This window comes from Bos indicus x Bos taurus, chromosome X (genome assembly GCF_003369695.1).
Source record: "Bos indicus x Bos taurus breed Angus x Brahman F1 hybrid chromosome X, Bos_hybrid_MaternalHap_v2.0, whole genome shotgun sequence".
In the NCBI taxonomy this organism is placed as follows: Eukaryota; Metazoa; Chordata; class Mammalia; order Artiodactyla; family Bovidae; genus Bos; species Bos indicus x Bos taurus.
Window position 1 is genome coordinate 48,380,731 of NC_040105.1, and position 26,609 is coordinate 48,407,339.

The 26,609-nt window shown below is 38.3% G+C and overlaps 1 protein-coding gene across 6 annotated transcripts in view; it reads left to right on the forward strand.

The window, feature by feature from the left end:
- Positions 1-26,609, forward strand: part of HEPH (hephaestin) — a 138,082-nt gene that overhangs the window by 6,047 nt on the left and 105,426 nt on the right. For 2 of the 6 annotated variants that reach the window (XM_027534116.1, XM_027534117.1), the window contains exons 2-12: positions 496-701; positions 2,674-2,918; positions 3,843-4,055; positions 4,750-4,932; positions 6,384-6,638; positions 8,048-8,216; positions 9,379-9,515; positions 13,708-13,839; positions 15,487-15,698; positions 17,102-17,252; positions 20,000-20,212. In XM_027534116.1, the coding sequence (XP_027389917.1) occupies positions 496-701; positions 2,674-2,918; positions 3,843-4,055; positions 4,750-4,932; positions 6,384-6,638; positions 8,048-8,216; positions 9,379-9,515; positions 13,708-13,839; positions 15,487-15,698; positions 17,102-17,252; positions 20,000-20,212 (2,116 nt within the window). The remainder of the gene's footprint in view (positions 1-495; positions 702-2,673; positions 2,919-3,842; positions 4,056-4,749; positions 4,933-6,383; positions 6,639-8,047; positions 8,217-9,378; positions 9,516-13,707; positions 13,840-15,486; positions 15,699-17,101; positions 17,253-19,999; positions 20,213-26,609) is intronic. The other 4 variants (XM_027534120.1, XM_027534119.1, XM_027534118.1 and 1 more) reach the window with 3 other exon arrangements.

Genomic DNA, 26,609 nt, shown 5'->3' on the forward strand with positions numbered 1-26,609 from the left:
AATGTTGTGGGCATGTTGGCTGTTTCCAGTTTGCATCTATGAACGTTATAGCAAATGATTTTTGCTGAATTCTCATTTATTTTTAAACACAGTTTATAGGGGATGGAAAGTGATAATGATGAAAATAGAGACACAGGGAGAATTAGTGACTTCACTTGGGTACTGAGTGAGTAACAGTGACTCAATTAGGCTACTGATGCTTGTTTCCTAATTTGAGGGCCAGAGTATACTCTTCTTTTTACACTGCTGAAGAAAATGAACTCATAATTCTCTTCTGAAGAAAGTGATACCTTAAAAAAGTCAGTACAAGTGACTTTTTAACTTTTCCTTCCAAAGTCCAATGTGTAGAGATCCTTGAACACTTGTTGAAAGGAATCAGGTAAGGCAGAGATTCTAGGCTAGTCAGTTTTTATGTTCTCAGTCACCCAGTCTAGGTCTTGCCTCTACTTTTCCAGACACATTCAAAGTCCTTTTGTTCTCTTTCTTCCTTACCAGAAGTTATTCATTTGCCTGTTTCCCAGAGTAACGTGGGCCATGGAGTCAGGCCATCTCCTCTGGGCTCTGCTGTTCATGCAACCTCTGTGGCCCCAACTGACTGATGGGACTACTAGAGTCTACTACCTGGGGATCCAGGATGTGCGGTGGAACTATGCTCCTAAGGGAAGGAATATCATCACGAACCAGCCTCTGGAAAGTGACATGTAGGTTTAATCTCTTGTGAAATTAGAGATGGAGTTAGGGAGGGGCACCCTTGAGGTCAGTAGGTAGCTCTTGAGGACCTTTTCCCAGGGTGTGGTTGCAGTCAGCTCCAGATCTCTCTGGGCCATAATCCCAGCGGTGCATTTCCTGAGAAACAACTAATTGACCCAGGAGGCAGTATCTCATATGGAGTCTGCTTTTCCACACTGAGATGCCTCAGCATTTTTAGAGTCTTAAAGGTCATTCCATATTTCCTTGATTTCTAAGGTGATATCCACTATGCTGTTTTAATAATAGGTGTTTAGCTTTTAAACAGGAAAGAAACATGAAATATATACAGTGTTGGTAAGATGTGTGTGGTGTATGTATGCTGCAAATAGTTCAATGGAACTATACTGATTTAAGATATGTGAAAATGTGAAAAAATAAGATCAGCCTTAGAATCAAGGAAAGAACAGTAATAGCTATCACTTATATAACATTTTGTAACAGGCACCATATTAGAAATTTATATACTTTGTCTCACCTAATTGTTATAGAAACTAAGAGGTGAATATGAATACTCTCATCTTATAGATGAAAAAACTGAGGCTCAGGGAGATCAAATGACTTCCCCAAGTCCAACAGTAAATGGAAAATTTAGGATTTGAACCTGGGTAATGTGGATACAAAGTTGGTACTCCTCTCACCATTCAGCCTCTCACAGATCCTACAGGAATAAATTTTCTTGATCTTAGAGCTCTGCATGCATTCCAGAAATATCAGCTGAAAAAAAATTAATGTATTAAAAAATCTTTTGTGATCATGAATCATGTTGTCTCTCCAAAGCATCAGAGTTTTCCAAAGTTGACAGTAACATCTCAGAGTTCTCTAGGAAGAATTTGAGTAAGAAAAAGTCATCCTTTTTTTTTTTTGATGAACCATCTTTCTAATTATCTAGTTTTGGAGTCACAGAATCTGGATTAAAAGTATCCTTGAGGGATAACTTTGTTATCCTCCATTTCCAATACATTGAAGTAATACATAACATTGTGGTTTTTTTCTTTAACTATTTCCCAAGCATTTTTCTAAACTCTTTTCACCAGTAACAGCTGGTACCATGATTGCCTCCATCTTACAGATGGAGAAATTATACTCAGAGAAGTTAAGTAAACTGTTAAAAGTCCTACAGATTTGAAAATGGCAATCCATGCATGCTAGGTCACTTCAGTCGTGTCTGACTCTTTGTGATCCTGTGGACTATAGCCCACCAGGCTCCTCTGTCCATGGGGATTTTCCAGGAAAGAATATGGGAGTGGGTTGCCATGCCCTTCTCCAGGGGAAATGGCAATATTGGCATTTAATTGAAACTTCCTGGCTCCAGAGTTTATGATCTTAACATTATGCTGTAAGACTTCCCGTATATAGCAGGACAACAGTAAGTCAAGCCAACTGGATAGGAAGTTGAGCACTTAAAAAGGATCAGTTCATAGTTGGTTGCCTCCTCACTACTATATATTAGGCTGTAGTGAGTGAATCTGTCTATTTTATAGGTTGTGTGCATGAGTGGTAAATTGCTTCAGTCATGTCTGACTCTTTGCGACCCTATGGATTATAATCCGCCAAGCTCCTCTGTCCATGGGATTCTCCATGCAAGAATACTGGAGTGTGTTGCCGTGCTCTCCTAAAGGGAATCTTCTCAACCCTGGATCAAACCCACATCCCTTATGTCTCCTGTATTGGCAGGCAGGTTCTTTACCACTATCCCACCTGAGGAACCCATTTTGTAGGTTAAAAGTGCATATCGGCAAATTCATACACTCTAAGTTAATACTTCTCATTGTCTAACAATCAGATCCTAGCCTAAGGCTTTAATATTTTGATCAGTACAATCCCATTTCTTCTTATTTTGCCCTAAACAAAAATGGTCACTTTTTGGTCAGCTTCCTCTAGAAGAAAGGCAAAAATGTGAGTCTCTCTTTCCTTCCTTCCCAGAGTAGCTGCTAGCTTCTTGAAGTCTGACAAGAACCGAATAGGGAACAGCTACAAGAAGACCATCTACAAGGAATACAAGGATGGCTCATACATGGATGAAATGGTCCAGCCAGCCTGGTTGGGCTTCCTGGGGCCAGTGTTGAGGGCTGAGGTGGGAGATGTCATCCTTATCCACTTGAAGAATTTTGCCACTCGTCCCTATACCATCCATCCCCATGGTGTATTCTATGAAAAGGACTCAGAAGGTAAAATATCCCATCCTTTATTTCTCCTACTTGCAACAAATATCCCTTTTTCTTTACTGTCTTATGAGAGAGAGAGAAGCTGGGAATGAAGATAGTCTTCTTTTTTGAACTGAGGTGCCAGTTACTCTCCCCAGAGAAAATATGGGTACCATTATCAGCTCTGCTATTCATACACTGTGTAACTTTGGGCAAGTCACTGCCCCTCTCTAAACCTCAATTATTCCTTAAAAATGTAGAGATTCAATTTACTTTTTATCACAAAAAATTGCTTGAATGGAATTCCCATAAAATATTTGACTGTCTTGGAAATAGAGGAGTGTTCTGTGAATTTTCTTCTTAATAGAAAGATTGGTTTACTCATCCATAGCTCCCACTATCCCAGGCCCAACAGTTTATAATACTGACACACCAGTGAGTGAGGAATAGAGAAATAAGAAGGTCCTAACTTGATTGTTAACTCCCTGTATCATCTTGGACAAGTTATTTTCCCTCTGTTTTCTCTTTCATAAGTAGACCATTTGATAATTGAGCTGCCTTCAGACTGAAATTCTGTGGTTGTCTGCTTTTTGTTTTCCAAAGTGAGTGCTCAGAGGAAGGGAATTTTTATTCTCTCTTGCCTCCATGTCATTGGCTTTGCACTGGAACATTACTAGGTTAAGCTGTATAGTACTTTCAATGGCTATATCTCCTTCCCCAAGGGCTGCTACCTTTTTAACCTGCTGTTGATTTAAAGTCTAGGGTTCTTGACTAGATATTACCTGAATCTGGCCTTCCTCAGGTTGTGAGGAATACTGTGCTGAACTTTAGAACTCTACCTTCCACAAAACTGAAACTAGATATCTCATATGTCAGCACTCTCCTGATTTCTCTATCTGCTAGGTCTCTCTCACCCTGGGACTGAGCATGTGCAATTTCATTTCTTAGGTTCCTTGTATCCAGATGGTTCCTCTGGTTGGTTGAAAGCTGATGATTCTGTACCCCCAGGAGGCAGCCACATCTACAACTGGACCATTCCAGAAGGCCATGCACCCACTGATGCTGACCCAGCATGCCTCACCTGGGTCTACCATTCTCATGTAGATGCACCACGAGATATTGCTACTGGTCTCATTGGACCCCTTATAACCTGTAAAAGAGGTATAAGCCCCAAGTGTGAGCTGAAGATACAATTTGGGATATCTAGAGGGAGCTGTGATATAATTGAATCACCTACATATTGAGCAACAGCCTGGAGAGCATTAATTTAACACCCCCATTTTTTAGCAGGAATAAACTCTACCAAACTCCCTTTTCACTATTTTTTTCTATTTAATTATTTAAAAAAAAAAATATATTTAAAAAATACTTTGCTACTTTTTTTTTCTTATTTCATTAAAAAAAAAACTCAAATTAGTAATGATGAAAATCAAGTTACATAAGAATAAATGTGTATTAATAGTTTTTTGGATAGTATTGAAAGTGTAGCCATCAGAATTTGGGGAGGATTGTAAGTTTGGTTGGAAATGTGATATGTTTAAGGTATAGTCAGTCCTGAAGACCTGTGTGTTGTGGTCAAATTAAGGCCCTGAGTTGAAGACATAGGCAGGGATGATGGGAGGGAATTATTCTAGATTCTGTGTACTTCACCTTCAAGTCCTAGGCTCAACTGAACTGGTGACTTTATCTAAGGAATTTGGAAATAGAAATTAGCAGCAGAAGGTTCTATCTACTTTTCTGTTGCTGATGGACTCTTAAGGCTCCACTCTTTCTATTCTTAATTGTGAGTACCCCTTACAGCTTACTGTTGCTAAACAAAGAAGGTTCTTAAAGGCTCTTTTCTTTCTTTCAATAGGAACCCTGGATGGGAGCTTCCCTCCTCGGCGGCAGGATGTGGACAATGATTTCTTCCTCCTTTTTAGTGTGATAGATGAGAACCTTAGCTGGCATATCAATGAGAACATTGCCACTTACTGCTCAGACCCTGCCTCAGTGGACAAAGAAGATGAGGACTTTCAGAAGAGCAATAGGATGCACGGTGAGCTGGGAGTAATTGACCACATATAACAGTGAACACTGATTGAGGTTCTCCACTGGGCCTAGTATTTGGTGAATGTTTTCACATACCTGGTTCTTTTTAATCCTCATGAGGACCATGAGTTGTAGGTGGCTTTTCCATGTTTCACTCATGAGTAAACCAAGGCTGTAGGATTACACAGAAAATAAACAGCACAGCTAAAATTCCAACCCTAATCTCTCTGACCTCATAGACTATGCTCTTGCCATTAGGTACCTTGCCTTACAATATGGAACAGCCCAGGGTTGTTAATTTCAAAGTCATATACTCTATGCTTAGTCACTGGCTAGGGTTGCCCAATGATATAAGTAGTTAACATTTCTTTGTTCTAAAAAGGATGCAAACTGGAAAAAATTACATGTTTTGTAGAGAAAAGAAATGAGTTCCCATAAGTGTGTTCAGTTCAATTCAGTTCAGTCGCTCAGTCATGTCCGACTCTTTGCGACCCCATGAACTGCAGCACGCCAGGCCTCCCTGTCCATCACCAATTCCCAGAATCCACCCAAACCCATGTCCATCAAGTCGGTGATGCCATCCAACCATCTCATCCTCTGTCATCCCCTTCTCCTCCTGCCCTCAATCTTTCCCAGCATCAGGGTCTTTTCAAATGATTCAGCTCTTCGCATCAGGTGGCCAAAGTATTGGAATTTCAGCTTCAACATCAGTCCTTCCAATGAACACTCAGGACTGATCTCCTTTTGGATGGACTGGTTGGATCTTCTTGCAGTCCAAGGGACTCTCAAGAGTCTTCTCCAACACCACAACCATTTTAATTAAATTTAAAACAAAAGGCACAGAAGTCCTAAGGCATGGACAGAAAATGGATTTTAGAAATGAAAAAAGTTGCTTTTGCTTTTGTTTAATTATAGGAGTGATTTACATAGTGACAGAGGCAGGCTCAAAACCAGAGTCCCAAGGGGAGGTGAAAACTCAAGGAGAATATGTGAAAGATGGTTTGGACAGCTCAAATTTCTCTTGAGTTTTATACCAATTGCTTGTAATGACAATTAGTTAGTTAACTTGACAATTTCCCTGTGGAAATTTCAGAATGAAATTGGCCTAGAAGGAAAGAAGGCTTATAAAATAAAACTCCATTTCTTAGAAAGCTTCCTCAGATTGCTGGGTTCGAATCCTGGCTCTACCACTTAATACCTCTGTGGTTTTGGGAGAGAAGTATTAATAACTTTACCTCTCTGAGCCTAGATTTTCACATTTTTTTTCCATACTAGTGAATTCTGCCTATTTCCCAGGACTGTTTGTGAGATTTATACGAGATGATGCATACGGTCAGCACAGTTTACTCTTCAAAACCTCACCTAAGTGTTACCTATTATTATTATCAGATGGTAAGGCTTCTCTCATTGGGCTATCATTTCCTAACTCTGATATTTTCTTTGTATTTTATTTTGCAGCAATAAATGGCTTTGTATTTGGAAACTTGCCAGATCTAAGTATGTGTGCACAGAAACGTGTGGCCTGGCACTTGTTTGGCATGGGCAATGAGGTAGATGTCCACACAGTTTTCTTCCATGGACAGATGCTGACCATCCGAGGTCATAGAACTGATGTGGCTCATATCTTTCCAGCCACTTTTGTGAGTGCTGAGATGGTGCCCCAGGAACCTGGCACCTGGTTAATCAGCTGCCAAGTGAATAGTCATTTGCAAGGTGAGATCCACCATCTCTGATCCTTTAGATATAGGAGGTAGGTGGCAGTGATGGTTATCAGGAGCCTGGGTTTCTGACCTGGAGCCATAAGATTGGTCTTTCAGGTGAGATAAGTGGATGTAAACAATGAAACATTAGAATTCTGGGATTCCAGATTCATTCTTGGCTCAGTCATTAAATTGCAGGTTGACCTTGGGCATGCTCTCTGGGTTTTATCTTCCCCGTCTCTAACATAAGATAGTAGAGGAATGGATGAGTGAACCTTTGGTAAGTCATGTCACATTTTTTGTGTCTATGTTTCCTCATCTGAGGATTGCAATATTGCAATAATAATTCCCACCTTAAAAAGTTGTAAAGAGGTTTCAGAGAAATAATGGGATTTTGAAGCTTAGAGATGAGGGAATGATGAGACCAAGACTGGATACAAGAGAAGAAAATGAGCACTCAAATGTGCAGTTGGAAGATAGGCACTTAAATCTTAATTCTACCTCTGACTAGCTGTGTAATCTTGGGCAAGTTATGTAACCTCTCTGATCCTTAGAAAGAAAACTTCATCTGCAAAAGGGGACATTAAGTCTGTTTCACAGGCTAGTTATGAGGACTGAAGGAAGTAACTAAAATATGTAAATCACCCAAAAAAGGTTCTAGCAGATAGTACACATTCAATGAAAATGAATATCCTTATTTCCTCTTTCTTCAAAGCTCAGATTTCTAATTTCAAATTTCAGATCTCCTTGGGATGTTGTGAGACTCAAATGAGATAATGTACCTGAGTGACCTATATACACAGCCAAGCAAATATAACACAATATCATCTATTACCACTATGCCTCAATGTAACAACTCCACTTTTGGAAACACTACTTAGAATCTACACTTTCCTGACAGTCCCAAGTGTGGAGCTTCATCTTCATATGTAGATGTTCCTTTACTTTGGAAGCTTCCCATTTTACAAATAACACTCTTTTTAAAATTTGATGCTCCCATGGGCCTAGTGTAGTAGATTTCTCTATTCTCCCCATTTACAAATCAGAGGTTAAGCTCAGATCTAGGAAGTGACTTTCCTAAATTCCTATAGATAGTGATAAGGCTTGGACTTGGAATTCAGGTATTTTGACTTCAATTTCTGTGATGTTGCTACAGTGTAAGCATTTTGCAGAGGCAAGAATAAAGGTCTGATAAATGAGTTAGTAGTGATAAGCAGGTGGGAGATACTTGAATTCCCACTTGCACTCCCTGTCTCCCAGTCAGGCTCTTTAGGAGTGAGAGAAAGTAGCTCATTTAGAGGGAGGGATAAAGAGCCTAGTGAAGGGAGAAAGTGGGAAACATTAGGAAAAGGAGGAAGATGAGTCACCTGGGTAAAAGATGTATTGGGTAGAATGGAGCCAGCCCTGATGTTTTTCCTCCAGATGGCATGCAAGCACTCTACAAGGTCAAGTCTTGCTCCATGGCACCTCCCATGAACTTACTCACAGGCAAAGTCCGGCAGTACTTCATTGAGGCCCATGAGATTCAATGGGACTATGGCCCTATGGGGCATGATGGGAGTACGGGAAAGAACTTGAGGGAGCCAGGCAGGTAAGAAGTAATGTGTTTCCTTTCTCTACTCCTTAGTCTACCCACAAACACCTATTACTCCATCTCAGAAATCTCTCACTTCACTTGGGGATCATAATCATTGTCTGGAGTTAATGGCACAACTATTAATCAAATTCTCGTGACCCTACAGGAGTGCCTGCTCTTGGAGAGTTATAAAGCTTTTTGTATGGTCATCTGAAATATTCCCAGCCAGGGGTCCAAGCAGTAAAGAAGGCCAAGATGGGGTCATGTAATTTAAAATGACATTTCTCCAATTCTAATCTACCATTTATTTATCATGTTGCTCCTTTCTTTCTTTACCATAGTCTGAAGGACACATTTAAGCTGAAGTGTAAAATGTACTCTGAAAAGTATAAGAAGAGGGGAAGGAACCTGCCTTATGGTCATACCATGTCCCTCCTTTTTGAGGAATTTCTCCAAATTTTCATGCTTCATCCATGACTCAGATATGGGCAAGATAGAGTAGAAGTTTGGTGCCCTAATCAGTTGCTGGGCCTTAAGTTACACTGACTTACTGGGCTATCAGTGATTCCAGGTCTTTTTAAAAGATGCACTTGATAGATGACTAAGAGAGTTTATGGAAAATACTATAGAACATCAAATCATGTTTATTCTCCAGTAGGAAATAATAGAATGAATCTGCAGAAAATATAGGAAAGTAGGCACTTGGGTGTCAGCATGACTTCTAAGAATCTACAACTATTCTTTCTAAGTTAGTGCACTTTCATTTTTAAATGAAAGATACTAAGGGGAGAAAGGATTTAGAGTACCTGAGGATGATTAAGGACAGATATAAGACTACGTAACTCTGGAGAATAGAACTGATCCCAGCATCTAGAACTTACAAGCAAGAAGATTTCAGCCTACTATAAAGAACTCCAATCGTAAAAACTATCCAACAGTAAGAGGAATTATTTTCTCTGAAAATGAGTTCCCTGATCTTGAAAAGGCTAAAGCAGAAGCTATGTATCATTAATTTGTATTTTGCCAGACGAGATACCTTCACTAGATGGATGTTAACCTGGATGATCTCTGAGGTCCTTCCTAAACAAAGATCCATAACTTGATAAGAACAAGTGTGCAACAGGAGTTTATTTGATATATGGCTAAATAATTTGATATTTGCCTCCTTATATGCCAGTGGCTCAGATAAATTCTTCCAGAAGAGCTCCATCCGAATTGGGGGCACTTACTGGAAAGTTCGATATGAAGCCTTCCAAGATGAGACATTCCAGGAAAAGGTGCAGCTGGAGGAGGATAAGCATCTTGGAATTCTGGGTGAGGAATTCTTAACTTATGAATTTAATTGACTAGAGCCAGAGAATTGGGGAGGGCTTAAAAACTGGAGCCTGGTGGCTACTCAGAAACATGCTGTAGACCAACATTTCTCAGAATGAGTCCCAAGAGAGTAGTGTTTTGTGGAAAAGGGTTATGGGTCTGAAAATGTCTGCAAAACACTAAGTTAAACCTAGTCAAATAGTATTCTTTGGTGCAGGGCTTCCCAGAGCTGTGGATTTATTTTTGTTTACCATGAATCTCCATGATGGGAGTAAAATATACATCATTTCTTATATATATTTGACTACTGAAACTTTTTTTTTTTACATTGAACATCTTCTCATAGCAGTACTGTACAGATCATACTGTTAAACATTATTCTCTAGGTATATTTCTGAGAGGCTATTTAAGGCAGTAAGACTGTTCAGAATCTTGGAAATATAGGACCAGGAGCAAATGGCATGACATGTAGACATGGTTGCTATGGTGAGGAATGCCGAACAAAGCTTAGGGCCTGACCTAAGGAAGGTATCTAAAAAGCCTAAAGTACAGTATAGCACTGAAATAGTATAGGAAGGTTGGGTGTGGCTTATTCACATACCCAACACATTCATAGAGCCAGGCAACAAGATAGATTAGATGGGACAAAATTTTGAAAATGAAATAATATAATAGACCATGTTCTGGGGTTAGGTATTTACCAGTTGATTTTCTGAGTTCTGATAATGGACAATTGGTGTTTCATTAGCTGGATAGGGAGATAATCAGGAGCAGAAACACACCTTGGTTTGGAAAAGAGATTGAGTGTTAAGTATAAAAGAGCTATCATTAGCTGGTATTCAGGATAGGTCCCCAGTCTTTTTTTCCCCTTCAATATTTTATTGTGGCAAAATATGTTTAGCATAAAATTTACCATCTTAATCATTTTAAAGTATGTAGTTCAATGGTATTAAATATATTCATAACATTGCACAGCCATCACCACCATCCATTTCCATACTCTTTCCATCTTGTAAAACTGAAACACTATACCAATTAACAAATTATTACCTATTATCCCCCCAACCCTTGTCAATCACCATTCTATTAATATCTTCTGTCTCTATGATCTTGATTACCTTAAGTACCTCATATAAGTGGAATTATACAATATTTGTCTTTTTGTGTCTGACATTTCACTTAGTATAATGTCCTTAAGGTCTAGCCATGTTGTAGTATATTGCAGAATTTGCGCTGTAGGTATATAAGTTTTGCTAAACTTATTCATTTGTTTATTAGTGAACAGTTGGTTTGCTTCCACATTTTAGCTGTTGGGAATAATATTGCTATGAATATGGGTACACAAATGTTTCTTTGAGACATGCTTTCAATTGCTTTGGGTATATACACAGAAATGAAATTGCTGGATCTTATGGTAGCTCTAGTTTTATTTGAGGAACTACCATGGTATTTTCCACAGTAACTGCACCATTTTACACTCCCACCATCAGTGCACAAGTGTTCCAATTTCTATACATCCTTGGCAACACTTATTTTTCTCATATGATCTATCCTAATAGGTATGAGGAGATAGCTCATTGCAGTTTTGACTTGCATTTTCCTGATAATTAGTGATGTTGAGCATCTTTCCATGTGCCCACTGACTGTTTGTATATCTTCTTTGGAAAAATGTCTATTCAAGTCCTTTGTGCATCTTTATTTGAATTATTTTTTTGTTGTTGAGTTTTAGGAGTTCTCTATATATTCTGGATACTAATCCCTTGTCACATATGATTTGCAAATATTTTCTCACATTCTGTGGACTGCCTTTTCACTCTGTTGGTACTTTTCTTCTTCTTTTTTTTTTCCCTTGGCTGTGTTTCATGGCATGTAGGATCTTAGCTCCCCAACCAGGGGTTGAACCTGCACCCCTGACTTGGAAGTGTGGAATCTTAACCACTAGACCACCAGGTAGACCATGTTGGTAGTGTCTCTTGATACACATTTAATGTTTTCTTTTTTATGAAATACAGTATTTTTTTAATTACCTGTGCCTTTCATGTCATAGCCAAAAAAATCATTGCCAAATCCAGTGTCATGAAGATTTTGCCATATGTTTATAAACAGTTGTATTGTTTTAGGCAAATTTAGAACTTTGATCCATTTTTAGTTAATTTTTTTGCATATGATGTTAGGTAAAGGTACAGCCACTCTTTTGCATATGTAAATTCAGTTTTCTCAATACCATTTGTTTAAAAAGTTGTCCTCATATCTGTGAGGATTTATTTCTGGGCTCTATATGCTATTCCATTGGTCTATATATCTGTTGTCCTTATGCTACTACCACACTGGTTTGATTACTGTAGCTTTGTAGTAAGTATTAAAATCAGAACATGTAATGTCTTCCAGTTTGTTCTTTTTACCCCCAAGATTATTTTGCTGCTTGGAGTCCCTTAAGATTACATATTGCTCATGTGGAATTGACATTTTAACAATATTAATTCTTCTGACTTATGAACATGGGATGTATTTCCACTTTCATGTGTATTTTATCAATGGTTTATAGTTTTATTTCTACAAATCTTTTACCTCTTTGGTTAAATAATGTCTAGGTATTTTATTCTTTTCGTGGTATTATAAATGAAATTGCTTCTGTAATTTATCTTTCAAATTTTCCCTGTTAGTGCAACTGACTTTTGTGTCTTGACTTTGTATTCTACTCTTTTGAGGAATTCATTTATTTTAATTTTGGGTGTGTGTGTGGAAGCTTTAAGATTTTCCAAATAATTATGATAAGGATCATACCATCTGCAAATAGAGATATTTTACTTCTTCATTTCCAATTTGGATATCTTTTATTTCTTTTCCTTGACTAATTGCTCTGGCTAGAAACCCCAGTAATATGTTGAATAGAAGTGGTAAAAGCAAATATCCTTTCTTGTTCCTAATCTCAGAGGAAAAGTTTCAGTCTTTCAACATAGAGTATGATGTTTGTGGTGGGTTTTTCATATATGGCTTTTATTATGTTGAAGCAGTCTCTTTCTATTCCTAGCTTTTGAATGTTTTGTATTATTAAAGGGTGTTCAATTTTGTTCAGTGTTTTTTTTCTGCATTAACCAAGATGATGATTTCTTTTTATTTTGTTAACATAGTGTATTACACTGACTGTTTTTTGTGTGTTGAAACATTCTTGTATTACAGGAATAAATATGACTTAGTCAAGATATGTAATTTTTTTAATATGCTGCTAACTTTTGTTTGCTAGTAATTTGTTGGGGATTTTTGCATTAGTGTTCAGAAGTAGTACTGGTGTATAGTTTTTCTTTTCTTGTAATATCTTTGTCAAGCTTTGATATCAGTGTAATTCTGACCTCATAGAATGGGTTAGAATATAATCCCTCCTTTCCAATTTTTGGGGAATATTTGAGAATTGGTAGTAGTTCTTTAAATGTTTAGTAGAATTCACCAGTAAAGCCATCTGGCTTTTCTTAGTTGCCATATTTTTGATTAATGGTCAATCTTTTTATTTGTCTTTCAGATTTTCTATTTCCTCACACTTAAGTCTTGGTAGGTTTTCTGTTCTAGAAATTCATCTATTTGCTCATGTACAATTGTGAATAGCATCCTCTTATAATTTTATTTTTTTACTTCTATATGACTAGTAGTGATGTCCCTACTTTCATTTCTAATTTTAGTAATTTGAGTCTTTTTGGCTATGCTGGGTCTTCATTGTTGTGCAGGCTTTCCTCTAGTTGCAGCAAGCAGGGGCCACTCTCTAGTTGTGGTAAGTAGGCTTCTCATTATGGTGGCATCTCTTGTTGTGGAGCACGGACTCCAGAACACTTGGGCTTCAGTAATTGTGGCATGTAGGCTCAGTAGTTGTGGCTCCTAAGCTCCATAACACAGGCTCGGTAGTTGTGGTGCATGGGTTGGCTGCTCTGCAGCATGGGATCCTCCTGTATCTGGGATTGAACCAATGTCTTCCCCATTGGCAGGCGGACTCTTTACAACTGAGCCACCAGGGAAGCCTGAGATAGTGGATTTTAAATTGCTTTTTATAACTATAAATGGCAATATACTAGAAAAAGATTATTCTTACTATTGCAGAGATAAAAGTTTTCTCTCTTTTACATTTCTTTCCTTTCCCTTCTGTTTCCATCCTCTCTGGTCATCACTGTTTTTACTCCCATTGTCTCTCCTTCCCATTTTCCAGGACCAGTGATCCGGGCTGAGGTGGGTGACACCATCCTGGTGATCTTCTACAACCGTGCCTCCCAGCCATTCAGCATACAGCCTCATGGAGTCTTTTATGAGAAGGACTCTGAGGGAACTGTGTACAATGATGGTGAGCAGGCAGGGTTTCAAAAAATGTGGGCTGCAGAAAATAACAGGTACCTCTAGAGCAGCAGTCTCCAACCTTTTTGGCACCAGGGACTAGTTTCATGGAAGACAATTTTTCCATAGACGGGGTTGGAGAGAATGGTTTTAGGATGATTCAAGTGCATTATATTTATTGTTCACTTTATTTCCGTTATTATTGCCTCAGCTCCATCTCAGACCATCAGGCATTAGATTCTGGAGTTTGGGCACCCCTGCTCTAGAGGATATATAAATAGGGGAATGAAGGAGAGAAAAGAAGGCAGAATTAACTACCATGGATGGATGTTGTTGAGTATGATATTATAGTGAGACAGAGCTGGGACCAATGAGACAACTTTTAAATATAAATATATTCTAGTTATAAAAATAACATATATGTTGTGGAATTTTGATAAAAATGGAAAATTATAAAATAAATAGACCCCATAGGTAGAGTGCCATTATAGTTTGATATACTTTTTCATATTTTCTGTGTTTATACAAATGTATATATTTATAATGATATGTTTTGTACATTTTGGTATCTTACTGTTTTCTTTTTTTTGGTATAAATTTATTTATTTTAATTGGAGGCTAATTACTATTTTCTCTTACCTTTATATTGTGCCCATCTTCTATGTCATTATAATGTTACAAACATTTTAATGACTATGTAATAGGGTAAAAATATTTACCTTATCCCCTATCATTTGGACATGTACATTGCTTTCATTATTTGTTTGATATTGTATATCATGTTGCAATGAATGAATATGTACATTTGGTTTGAATTACTACCTCAGGAAGAATCCTACAAGTGGGATTATTGAGTAGTTAATTTCTTCTTTTCCTTGAGAGTAATACTAACACATGCATGCTAATATCTCAAGTCAAAAGTACCAAAAAAAATACTGAAAGCATAAAAGGCAAAGTTACAGACAAATCTAGAATAAAAGAATATTCTGCAATGCAACTGGTCTAGACTTTTCAAGAAATTGGTACCAAAGGCAGTGGGGGTGGGGAGAATCAAAGAGACAACACCAAGGGCAACATTAAATCCTTGTCTAATTTTTGTTGTATAAAAAGATACATTTGGGAGATAGTTGGATTTTTTATTACACTGATATTAAATGGTACTAGGGTATTTTTGAGGTGTGGTAATCTTATTGTGATAATATAAGAGATGGTTACTGATGTATATAGAAGTAAAATGTCATTATTCTTACATTTCACTTCCCAATGATTTAGAAAAAGTAACTATACACATTGATTTAGATAAATTTAAGATGGCTAAGCCTGTGATAAAATAGATAACCAACAAGTCCCTACTGTAAAAAAAAAATTGATAAATAAATTTTAAAAATAAAATACAAAAAGAAGGATGGCCAAATATTAATCAGCTCCAAGTGGTAGAGTGGTTATTGTCCTATCCTTTAAAGTTTTCTGTATGTTCGAAACTTTAAAGAGTTAGGAACAATGAATGAACAAGAAAAAATAAGTTAAAATCATCCTAAATTATACTACCATGTGATAAATTCCAAAATGCCTTTGTAGTTTATGATCTTTACTCCACTATTTGGAGATGTTGACACTCTAGCCAATGTGAGCAATAAATTCTACGTTTTTCCTGCAGACTCTTCCCACTCTGGCTTAGTGGCTAGGCCCTTTGAGAAAGTAACATACCGCTGGACAGTCCCTCCCCATGCTGGTCCCACTGTTCAGGATCCTGCCTGTCTCACCTGGACATACTTCTCTGCTGCAGATCCCATAAGGGATACCAATTCTGGTCTGGTGGGCCCCCTGCTGGTGTGCAAGGCTGGCACCTTGGGTACAGATGGCAAGCAGGTATTGTCAAGGTTTCTGGCTGGAAAGCCTGCTGGGAAGATGATAAGGCTGAGTTGTTAAATAGAAGTTATGCATGGATCTGGGTTCTAAAAATAAGAGCATAAAATTAACCAAGTTATTGAATTGGAAATTAATAGTTGGTGACCTCATGCTATTTTTTTTTTTTTTTTGGCCTCATCTCTTTGTCTAAACTTTATTTTTTTCCTTTTCTTCTTCTTTTTACTTTTTTTTTTAAATTGGAGGATAACTGCTTTACAATGTTGTGTTGGTTTCTGCCGTACAACTACACAGATCAGTCATGACCTCATGCTATTTTGCATGCTATTCTGTTCACAAACACACATCTTCCTTAGTGTCTATTCCTTTCAATTTTATATTCTCCCAATATCTCTTCATTTTTTTAAATCTCAGTGGCCCTTAAAACTTGCTGCTGCTGCTGCTGCTAAGTCGCTTCGGTCATGTCCGACTCTGTGCGACCCCATAGACAGCAGCCCACCAGGCTCCCCCGTCCCTGGGATTCTCCAGGCAAGAACATTGGAGTGGGTTGCCATTTCCTTCTCCAATGCGTGAAAGTGAAAAGTGAAAGTGAAGTCGCTCAGTCGTGTCCGACTCCTCGCGACCCCATGGACTGCAGCCCACCAGGCTCCTCTGTCCATGGGATTTTCCAGGCAAGAGTACTGGAGTGGGGTGCCATCGCCTTCTCCATAAAACTTGCTCCTAATCCTCAAATCTTCCCTACTGTTTTCTTGTTTTCTTTTATATTCAGCCCACAATTGTTAGCTGTTTAACTTTGGGCAAATTACTTAACCTCTCTTTGCCTCAATTTTATCATCTATAGTAAAAGGTTAACAATGGAAGTAAATATCTTGGCTTTCTGTGAAGATTAATTAAAATAATCCATATAGAATGCTTAGTACAGTGTCTGATACCTAGTAAACACTCAGTAATAATAATATTACTAAAATTAATAATTGATAATAAAATATGTTAATAATTAGTATACTTATTTTTTATTTTATTTTCTAACTTATCCCCCCATAGAGTCTCTCACTGATCTCCTAGCCATTTTTCCACATTCCTACTCCTAGTTGATTCCAGGCACTCTTCTATCATACTCTGTACCTCTTCATCATAATCTTTTACTTCTTCCCTGCCCCTTTTGTTGCATTCCTCCCCTCCAGTCTTATAACTTTATTCTAACCATCTTTACCTACACACAATTTGCAGTTACTTGAGGAAAAACTTCTTAGCAACAACTACAGCTCTAGGCAGGAGATATGGATTTGGCTCTGTTTGGAAAGGAAATGGGAAATAATCAAGGATCACTGGGATCTGAAGCTGCACAGTTCACAACTGTTAAAACTGTTGTTATTCTCCTTTGTTTTCTTCCACTGGGACTACAGAAAGGGGTGGATAAAGAATTCTTTCTCCTTTTCACTGTGTTGGATGAGAACAAGAGCTGGTACAGCAATGCCAATCAAGCAGCTGCTATGTTGGATTCCCGACTGCTCTCAGAGGATGCCAAGGGTTTTCAAGACTCTAATCGGATGCATGGTATGGGGAGTGCTTTTACCCTAAGCTATAGCTGAGAGGTTATGAGTAAAATCTAACCTAGACTTAATCATGATCCATCCCCGAAAACATTGATTCTATTGGTCAACTCTGCTAAGAGACAAGCTAAATTGAGGGATTAAACCTAAGACAACACATCTTATCCTTAACACCTTCCTGTGCTTTGTTCTGTGTTATGCAGTGTGGGAGACACTGGAAAAAAAGTACTATGAAATGAGGATTGCATACAAAGGGCCCACTAGGAAAATGAGGAGAGTAACCTGGGATGATACCTTTCCAGTCTTACCTCCTCTTTTATCACCCACTATCCTTGCTTCCCAACTTCCTACTACAGCCAAATGGAGATATTTTCTCTATGTAGACATGTGTGTGTAGCATGCTCAGTCGCTCAGCCATGTCCAACTCTTTGCAATCCCATGGACTACTGTAGTCTACCAGGCTCCTCTGTCCATGGAATTTTCCAGGCAAGAATACTGGAGTGGGTTGCCATTTCCTGCTCCTGGGGATCTTCCTGACCCAGGGATTGAACCTATGTCTTCTGAATCTTCTGCCTTGGCAGGCGGATTCTATACAGACATACCCCTTGTACTTTTCTGAGCTCAAGCTTTTGTAATGTTTTGTACTCCACTTGAAAAGCCCCTCTTTACATATTTGCTTTTATCCTAAGGAAATTCTGCCCATTCTCTAAAACTCTACTCATAAATAACCTCTTCCATGTAACCATTTCTTATCACCCGATCCCAGGATAATGACACCCTTTTGTGAACTACTGTTGTATTTTTATCAGATTTTTAAATTGCAAGTTCCATACAATCCTCAATATTGTAGTTGTTTGCTACATGGCTTTTGACTTCTGCTAGACTGTAGTTTCCTTAAAGGTGAGTATTATTTGTTGTTTATCTGTTTACACTTTACATGGTCTAATATATAGTAAATAGTTATTGAACTGATGAACTACTAAATTAATGAGTAGGTGAAGGGATCAGTGAGTGAAATGATACGGAGAAATGGTCCAAGTTTGCAAGGAGCTCTCAGCATTTTGCAATTAAATGAGACTAATAATACCCATTAAACAATTATAGAACATGTAAGGCAGACTATGATTAAGTGCTAAATTGTGTGGAACAGCTTTTAAATGACATAAAGTTCAGAAGAGGAGAACATTGATGAAGAAAAATCCAGTTAAAGAATTCTTGGAAGAAGGAAGTGCTTGACTAAGCCTTGAAGTTTGAATCAAACTTTGCAATCAAACACTGTAGTAAAGGAAGCATAATCAAGAGGTTAATGATGTTTCCATCAGCATCCCATGGAATTATCAAATAAAGTTACTCATTAAAGCTGGTCTCAGTGGGTGTAAGGACATTGAAAAGGGATCAGCTTCAAGCAGGTCTCCCTGTATTTTTGAGGGGAGTGTGCAGGGTGAGATGTGGTCAAAAATGAGTATGTTGTCTTTTGGCTCTATCTCTTGGTTCTCATTACCAGTCAGTTACATCAGTTGGAAAAAATAATACAGTATATGAACCAAATTTATTCCAGATTGAATTTATTGGGCACCTGGTAAGTATTAGGCAACATCCTAGGTTCTTAGATACAGAAAAAATGATGTGCTTCCTGCTAAGTCAATCTAGTGTAGAAGATAAATGTAAGTAAATTATAGGACTCTATGGTAAGTGACATTTCAGAATTTTGTGGGAAGAAAATATCAAGGAAGCCAGAAAGAGTGTAATAACTCTGCTTCACAGGGTAGGTGATATTTGAGCTAGTGTATAATGTATGTGTAGTAGTTTGTTGTAGTAAAAGACAGTGGGGGGAATTTATTATCAGCAGAGGGAACAACATGTGAAAAGCCAACATGTATTTTCTAAGTGCCTACCATGTTTAAGGTCTTGTGGTGTGTGTTAGTTGTTCAGTCTTGTCTGACTCTTTGCAATCCCATACACCATAACCCACCAAGCCTCTCTGTCCATGAAATTCTCCAGGCAAGAATACTGGAGTGGGTTTCCTTCTCCAGGGGATCTTCCCAACCCAGGGATCAACCTCAGGTCTCCCACATTGCAGGCAGGCTTTTTACCATCTGAGCCACATGCACAGGCAAATAGAGCTCACAGGATAACGGTGTGTATGTGTATATGGAAGAGAATGTGGGGATAGATTATAGGTAGAAGTACAGGGAGGAAGATTCTGTAGGATTCAGGCCAGAGATGATGAAAGCCAGAATCAGGGCAATGGGAGTGAAAATGAAGAGGATGATATAGATTGAAAGCTGAAGAAGGAATGTTGGAGAACACTAACACTTTATAGGAGCATGGAGAATGAGAATAAGATGGAAGAGAAACAATCAGAAAAGCTATAAGAGAACCAGGGAAGTATGGTGCTACAGAACCAAGGGAGGGGAGTTTTAAGAAAGTGTGAATAGGAGAGATTGATACTTTTTTGTTATGTGAAGGGGTTTTGGGAGTGGAGAATAGTTCAGTTTTGCCAGAATGTGAAATATGGTGGAGGAGGGTCAGGATGTAAAACCAGAAAGGTCATTCGAGCCCTCATCCCAACGAGACAGAGCATCATAAGTAGAATTAATGTGGCTTAGAGAACAAGGTAGAGGAGTTGAGAATGACTCAGAAATTTCAAGTTGTGGGAAACCTTAGTACAGTGCTGATGCCACACTGCTGGCTGGTGTCTGAGTAATCTGTTCTCATCTTCCCATTTTGTCTTGTGTTTCTGTTTTCCAGCCATTAATGGGTTTCTGTTCTCTAATCTGCCCAAGCTGGACATGTGCAAGGGTGACACAGTGGCCTGGCACCTGCTTGGCCTGGGCACAGAGACTGATGTGCACGGGGTCACATTCCAGGGCAACACTGTGCAGCTTCAGGGCATGAGGAAGAGTGCAGCCACGCTCTTTCCTCACACCTTTGTTATGGCCATCATGCAGCCTGACAACCCTGGTAAGTGCCTTAGCAGCTGGCCCTAGGCTGAGAAAAATTTTTGAGCATTGGGCCAGATGAGGTGTGGAGCTGTTGAACAGCAAAGAAAAGTCATATTGAGGTACTTGAGAACTTTTCAAAATTGTTGTCTCCTTTTCTCAATGTGTACTCATGTTTTGGTTATTTGGATTCTCTTCTCAGCTGCAGGCAGAATAAAGAGCTGAGGAAGTTCTTTTCTGGAATGACAAGAGGAAAATAGAGATGCTGCCCAGTATTAGGGCAATTCTTGCATAGGCAGAGAATGGACTTGGCCACGTAGCCCCATGGCCATGTAGAGATTCTATAGATATAAGCCCTGCATTGAAGAAAAGATCAATGAAATATACCTATAAGTGCTTCCAACTCTGATATTCTGTGAAGATTTTTGCAACCTTCTGGTAGGAGCAGGGTGGCATGTGCTGTAACAGTTTTAGCCTAGGAATCAGAACACAGGAACTTCTAGTCCAGGGTCTTTCATTAACTTGCTGTCTTACAATTTGTCTAGTCACTTCCCCTCTCTGTGGCTAGATTTCTTTCTTCTTTTCTTTTTTGTTCATTTCTCCTCCTCTCTCCCTCTCTTTCGTTCTTCTCTCTCTTTCTCCATCCCTCCTTCATTCCCCCTCCTCCTCCCTCTCCTTATCTTTCTTTCATAATTAAATTTGACTATAATGTTTTTTCAGATTCCATCTTTGTGTGACATTTCCTAACTTGGCAGAACGTTTTCTCTGCAGTTGCTAGGATGTATTCTTTTTTCCAGGCAATAGGTGACAGTAGTGTTTGTAAGAAATATCTGTCAGTTCCGTGCAGTTCTCACTAAACTTTTAGTTCTATAAATTCCATTCATATTTGAGGAAAAATCCTTAAACAAAACAAGTTTCCTTGACAACTTAATGATTTCATCCTGGCATTGGATTTGACACACACTTGACATGAAGCAGGCCTCCACAGACTTCTTGGGTCCTCATTTCTGCCCATCTACCTAGGATACTTTGGTCAAGGAGAGTTGATGTCAGCAAATTAGAAACAGCAATTAATGGGGCTGAAAGGACCAACAGATGAATGCTTGTAGTGAGCGCTGGGGTGGGGGAAGTTCTGAAAAAAAAAAAAAAGACTCTTCTCTCTAGCTATGGTCCGAAAGCCAAACCCTAGGTTTAATCTCTTTCATACAAAATTAACCAGGCTCCCCTGTAAGATCTGCATGGCTCTCTAGGGTTCACAGTTATTAATATTTTGGCAGTGAATGGGTTTATAAGAAAAGCTTAAAAGGTTACTCTCAGTCAAAAAAACACAAAAAACCCTAACTTTTTATCTGCATTTTCCAGTCTTTCAAATTCTCCTCTTCCTGAAGAATTTTTGAGTCATAGAATATTGCAAGAGTCCCTCAGAGATAATCTTATTTCACTTATTTTACTAATGGGAGGAAGAGACAGAAATCTGGAGAGGGAAAATGATTTTCTCAGGTTAGGGATGTCAGCTCTATTTTTTTCTCCCCTTTGGTCCCATCTCCATCAACCCCTGTTAATTCTTACTCCTAGATAATCTTTTATCTGAAGTCACCTACATTATACCTCTGGTAGGGGTTGATGTCTAATTAGGATTTAGAGAGACCATTGGAATAGCTCCCCAAAGATAGGACAAAAGTACCAAATTAATGAAAAGACCAGAACCAGAATCTGGCTTTGGAAGTCTAGAAAAAGAAGTTGCAATGAAGATTGGTCAATATGCATATGCAATCAAGCAGCTTTGCAGGTAACTTAAAAACATCACCATGGAGATTCAACATGTTGTTTGCTGGATGCTTACAATTATGTTTAACAAAAGAGAAGAACAAATTCCCAGAAAAAAATGCAGCAAAATATTAAGAGTGTGAGTGTTATAAGTTTCTTTGTGACTTTTTAAAATCTTCTTTTTGCTTTGCTTTAAATCCTAATAAAATTTTAATTTCAGATATCAACTACATTTAATGGAAATGACATTTTTACATTTAAAAATATCCTGAATAATACACCTCAGCTGTCCCAGAAGAACTACTGATACTAGAGTTTTGATAGCCAGAGAAAGTGGCAGGTAAAGAGGCTAGAGCTTGTAATGTGCTCTTTTCCACCAACTTCATGTTAGATTTCTCAGCATCAAAAAGAATATTTATTACTGCTCTGATGCTTCAGAGTTTCTTTTCTCTTTCACCATTAGAACTCACTGTTTATTCATTTATCTCCCCTCCACACCCTCTTTTCTTTCCCCATTACTTTCCTCTCTTCTCTCATTTTCCTATTCCTCTTTCATCCTTTCTTTGTTTTGTTTCTCTCTCCCTTTTTATATATCTTCTTTTCCCCTCTTTCCTTCATTCCTATCCTTTTTAAATCTATTTTCTCCTATCTTGCCTTTTATCTTTCCTTCTTTTCATTTTCTCCTTGCATTAGTTTTGTCTTTCTGCCTATTCTTCTTTTCCCTCTCTTCTCTCTTTTTTCACTGTTTTTTTTTCTTCCTGTGAGTTTTTCCTAGCCTTTTTTTTACTTCCTTTCTTTTTGCTTTTAATCTTATTTTAATCTTCTTTTCTCTATTTATTTTTTCCATTCCTCTTATTTTCTTTGCTTCTTTTTCCTTTTCCTTTAATATGTATCTTTTCTTTTGTCTCTTGTCTTCATGTTTTTTTCTTTTTTCTTCCTCTTGTTTTATTTTACCTTTTTTTCTTTTTTTTTACAGGTAGATTTCCCCCAGACATAGTAAACATGTGTTTCCTTACACTTGTTGGTCTAGATGCTAGGGATGTGAGAATGAATGAGGTAGTTCACAGTTAGTGTGGAAAGGAGATAGGTATGTAAACAGTATTCACAATTTTATGACAATGCTATCAGACAAGGGCTATAGTAACACACAGGAAACTAGAACAAATTCTGCTTGATTTGTGGAGTGAAGCTTTCCTAGAAAAGTAGACATTCAAATTGAACTTTCAAAGACTAGTGAACTCTTACCAGGCAAAGAAAGAGGGTGGATGGTGAAGAGGGTATTATAGGCAGTAGGAACCACTTAAGAGTGACTTGAGAGCATCATCTGCCTAGAGAAGGTTACATAGATTGATTTTATTCATGGTTTTCAACTAAAGTGGTTTGCTGGTATTTGGAAATATGTGGACTACTTTTAGCTGTCACAATGACAGGAGTTATAAGGGTATGATACTGTTGTTTATAGAGTGGGAGTCAGAGATTCTAAAGCTTTCTTCAATATGTAGGACAGCCTTAAACAATGAAGAATAATCACATACAAAATGCTAATAGCAGCCTTGTTGAGAAACACCAAGAAATAAAATTGAAGAAATGATAGCAGGAGGCCCTTGTAAGAAGTGGTAAGAACCTGACAATGGGTGGGAGCAACAGAGATAGAGAGAAGGGGCAGTGTTAAGAGATATTTGAGAGAAAAATGACAAGACTTTGCTAATGGGCTGAGCAAGAAGAAAGGATGTCTGAGGTTTTTAGCTTGTGTGCTAGATGGATGGTAGTGTCATTAATCATATAAGCAAACACAGAAACAAGGAAAAGGTACTAAATTTTAGATAGAAAGTATTCATTGGGAGCATATTGAATTTTAAGTTTCTGGTGAAGTGCAGGTGGTGTGGATTTTACAGTAGGTAGCTGTGGGTAATAATGTAAACATTAGAGGAGAAGTCCAGGCTAGAGAGAGATTTGAGTGTTTTCATGTTGGTGTCCTTTAGCATGTTATAAGAAATAAAAGTTATAGAAAGTTATAGGAAATAAAACTTAAGGCAGAAATCAACATTTAAGTGGTAGAAGGGAAAAGATAAGCAAGAATAAGGAGACAGCAGAAATATTGGTCACAGAGGTAGGAGAAGACTCAGATGCAAAGTACCGAAAAGTATTTAAAAAGAAGCATCCTGGACAACAATGTCCATATGAGATGATGTGTTACTCTCAGGTCACATGATTCTTCCATAAAGTCTTCTATTTGTTTCTATTCCATCCAATGATTATCAGACTTTGTTGTTTGCACCAACCCCTGAGCTATGACTTTTAGACATTGTACACAGTGTGTCCAGTCATTCATTTGCACAGAAATTCATTCACTCAACACATATATATTGCACACTTTCCATGTGCTAAGTCTAGGGTAGGGGGGTGAAAAGATAGACATGATACTTACTTCCAGGGAAGATCTACAACAAACACACAAAAACACATATATAAAATGGTAAGACACTATCAGATCATGATATATGTCATGAAGGAAAGGAAAAACATTGATGTGATAAACTGATAGGGGCATTACTTTAGAGATGGTGTTTAGGGAAGGCCTCTTGGAGAATGTGACATTTAAGGCCTAAGTAATGGGGAGGAAGAAGCTATATGAAGATCCCTAAGCAGAATATGCTAAGCAAAGGACCCAGCAATTGTAAATGTCTCAAGATGGGAATAAGCATGTCTTGTTCAAGGGTTGGAAAGAAGGTCAGTATGGTTGGAGTATAATGAACAAGGAGAAGACTGACATCACATGAAATCATAGAGGTTGGCAAGAATCATACTATATAGAGCCTTGTAGACCATAGTCAGGAGCTTTAATTATATTCTGAGTATGAATGGAGCATTTAAAGCAAGAGAGTAATGTGCTCTGGATCATATTTGTTAAAGAGGACCCTGTATCCCTTTTGGAGAATGTTGAAGAGGGAAGGAGAAGTAGAAAAGGCAGTTGTGAGGCTGCTGAAGTTTTTCAGGTGAGAGATGATACTGGGTTTGACTAGAGAAGTGACAGAGTAGAAACAGAAAAATGACTGTAAAGGAAGTGATGACAGGATTTATTGATGGAACAGATTTGATGGATAAAAGAAATAGAAGAGTCAGAAAGTAGATATGGAAAAAATATTTTTCCATGAAGTTTATAAACTAGTGGAAAGGATTGTTTTTTATTTTTTATTTATTTCTTTTTTAAATTATTATTATTATTATTATTTTTACTTTACAATATTGTATTGGTTTTGCCATACATCAACATGCATCCGCCACGGGTGTACACGTATTCCCCATCCAGAACCCCCCTCCCACCTCCCTCCCAGGATTGTTTTTTAAAGAGAGGAGCACTTAGTCCTTAACCATGTGATCTAGATGAGAAGTGTTTTAGAAGTAGAAAAGCAAAAATGTAGAGCACAATGTGGGCCTGAATAGTCAGGAAGGACTTTCTGGAAGAGATGAAATATGAATTGGGTCTTAGAGAATGAGTGAACTCGTAAAAATATTTATGAGGAAGGGGAGGTCTATTCCAGAAAAGTAATAATGAGTGAAAATTTCAAGATAGGAATGAGATATGTGAGAGGGGCAATCAGGGGCAAATTTAGTTAGAGCCCTGGTTGAATTTGGGGCAGAGTGGGAAGTGGGATTGCATCCATAGTTTGGAACTAGCTCATCAGTTCAGTTCAGTTCAGTTGCACAGTCGTGTCCAACTCTTTGCGACCCCATGAATCGCAGCACGCCAGGCCTCCCTGTCATCACCAACTCCCGGAGTTCACTCAAACTCATGTCCATCGAGTCTGTGATGCCATCCAGCCATCTCATCCTCTGTCGTCCCCTTTTCTTCCTGCCCCCAATCCCTCCCAGCATCAGAGTCTTTTCCAATGAGTCAACTCTTTGCATGAGGTGGCCAAAGTACTGGAGTTTCAGCTTTATCATCATTCCTTCCAAAAAACACCCAGGGCTGATCTCCTTTAGAATGGACTGGTTGGATCTCCTTGCAGTCCAAAGCACTCTCAAGAGTCTTCTCCAACACCACAGTTCAAAAGCATCAATTCTTCAGCACTCAGCTTTCTTCACAGTCCAAATCTCGCATCCATACATGATCACCAGAAAAACCATAGCCTTGACTAAATGGACCTTTGTTGGCAAATAATGTCTCTGCTTTTGAATGTGCTATCTAGGTTGGTCATAACTTTTCTTCCAAGGAGTAAGCGTCTTTTAATTTCATTGCTGCAGTCACCATCTGCAGTGATTTTGGAGCCCAAAAAGATAAAGTCTGACACTGTTTCCCCATCTATTTCCCAGCTAGCTCATAGAAGCCTTTAAAAGCTAGGAAGATTTTATAGCGGTGGTATAGGCAGTCATCAGTAAAATAAGGAATACTGGGGAAATAATGTAAGAAAGTTAGCTTCTCCTGATCAATAGTCTATGAACCTTTGTGTCCTTGACATAGAAACCTGGATCTTGAGATCAGATACAGGCAGTTCTACAATTCAGATATTTATGGCTGATATCCAAACATTTGATTGTGTTAATGTATGGCAAAACCAATACAATATTGTAAAGTAATTAGCCTCCAATTAAGAAAAAAAAAAAAAACTTGGGGAAGCCCATTTCAGAGTTCTCTGATGTAAGCATTCTTA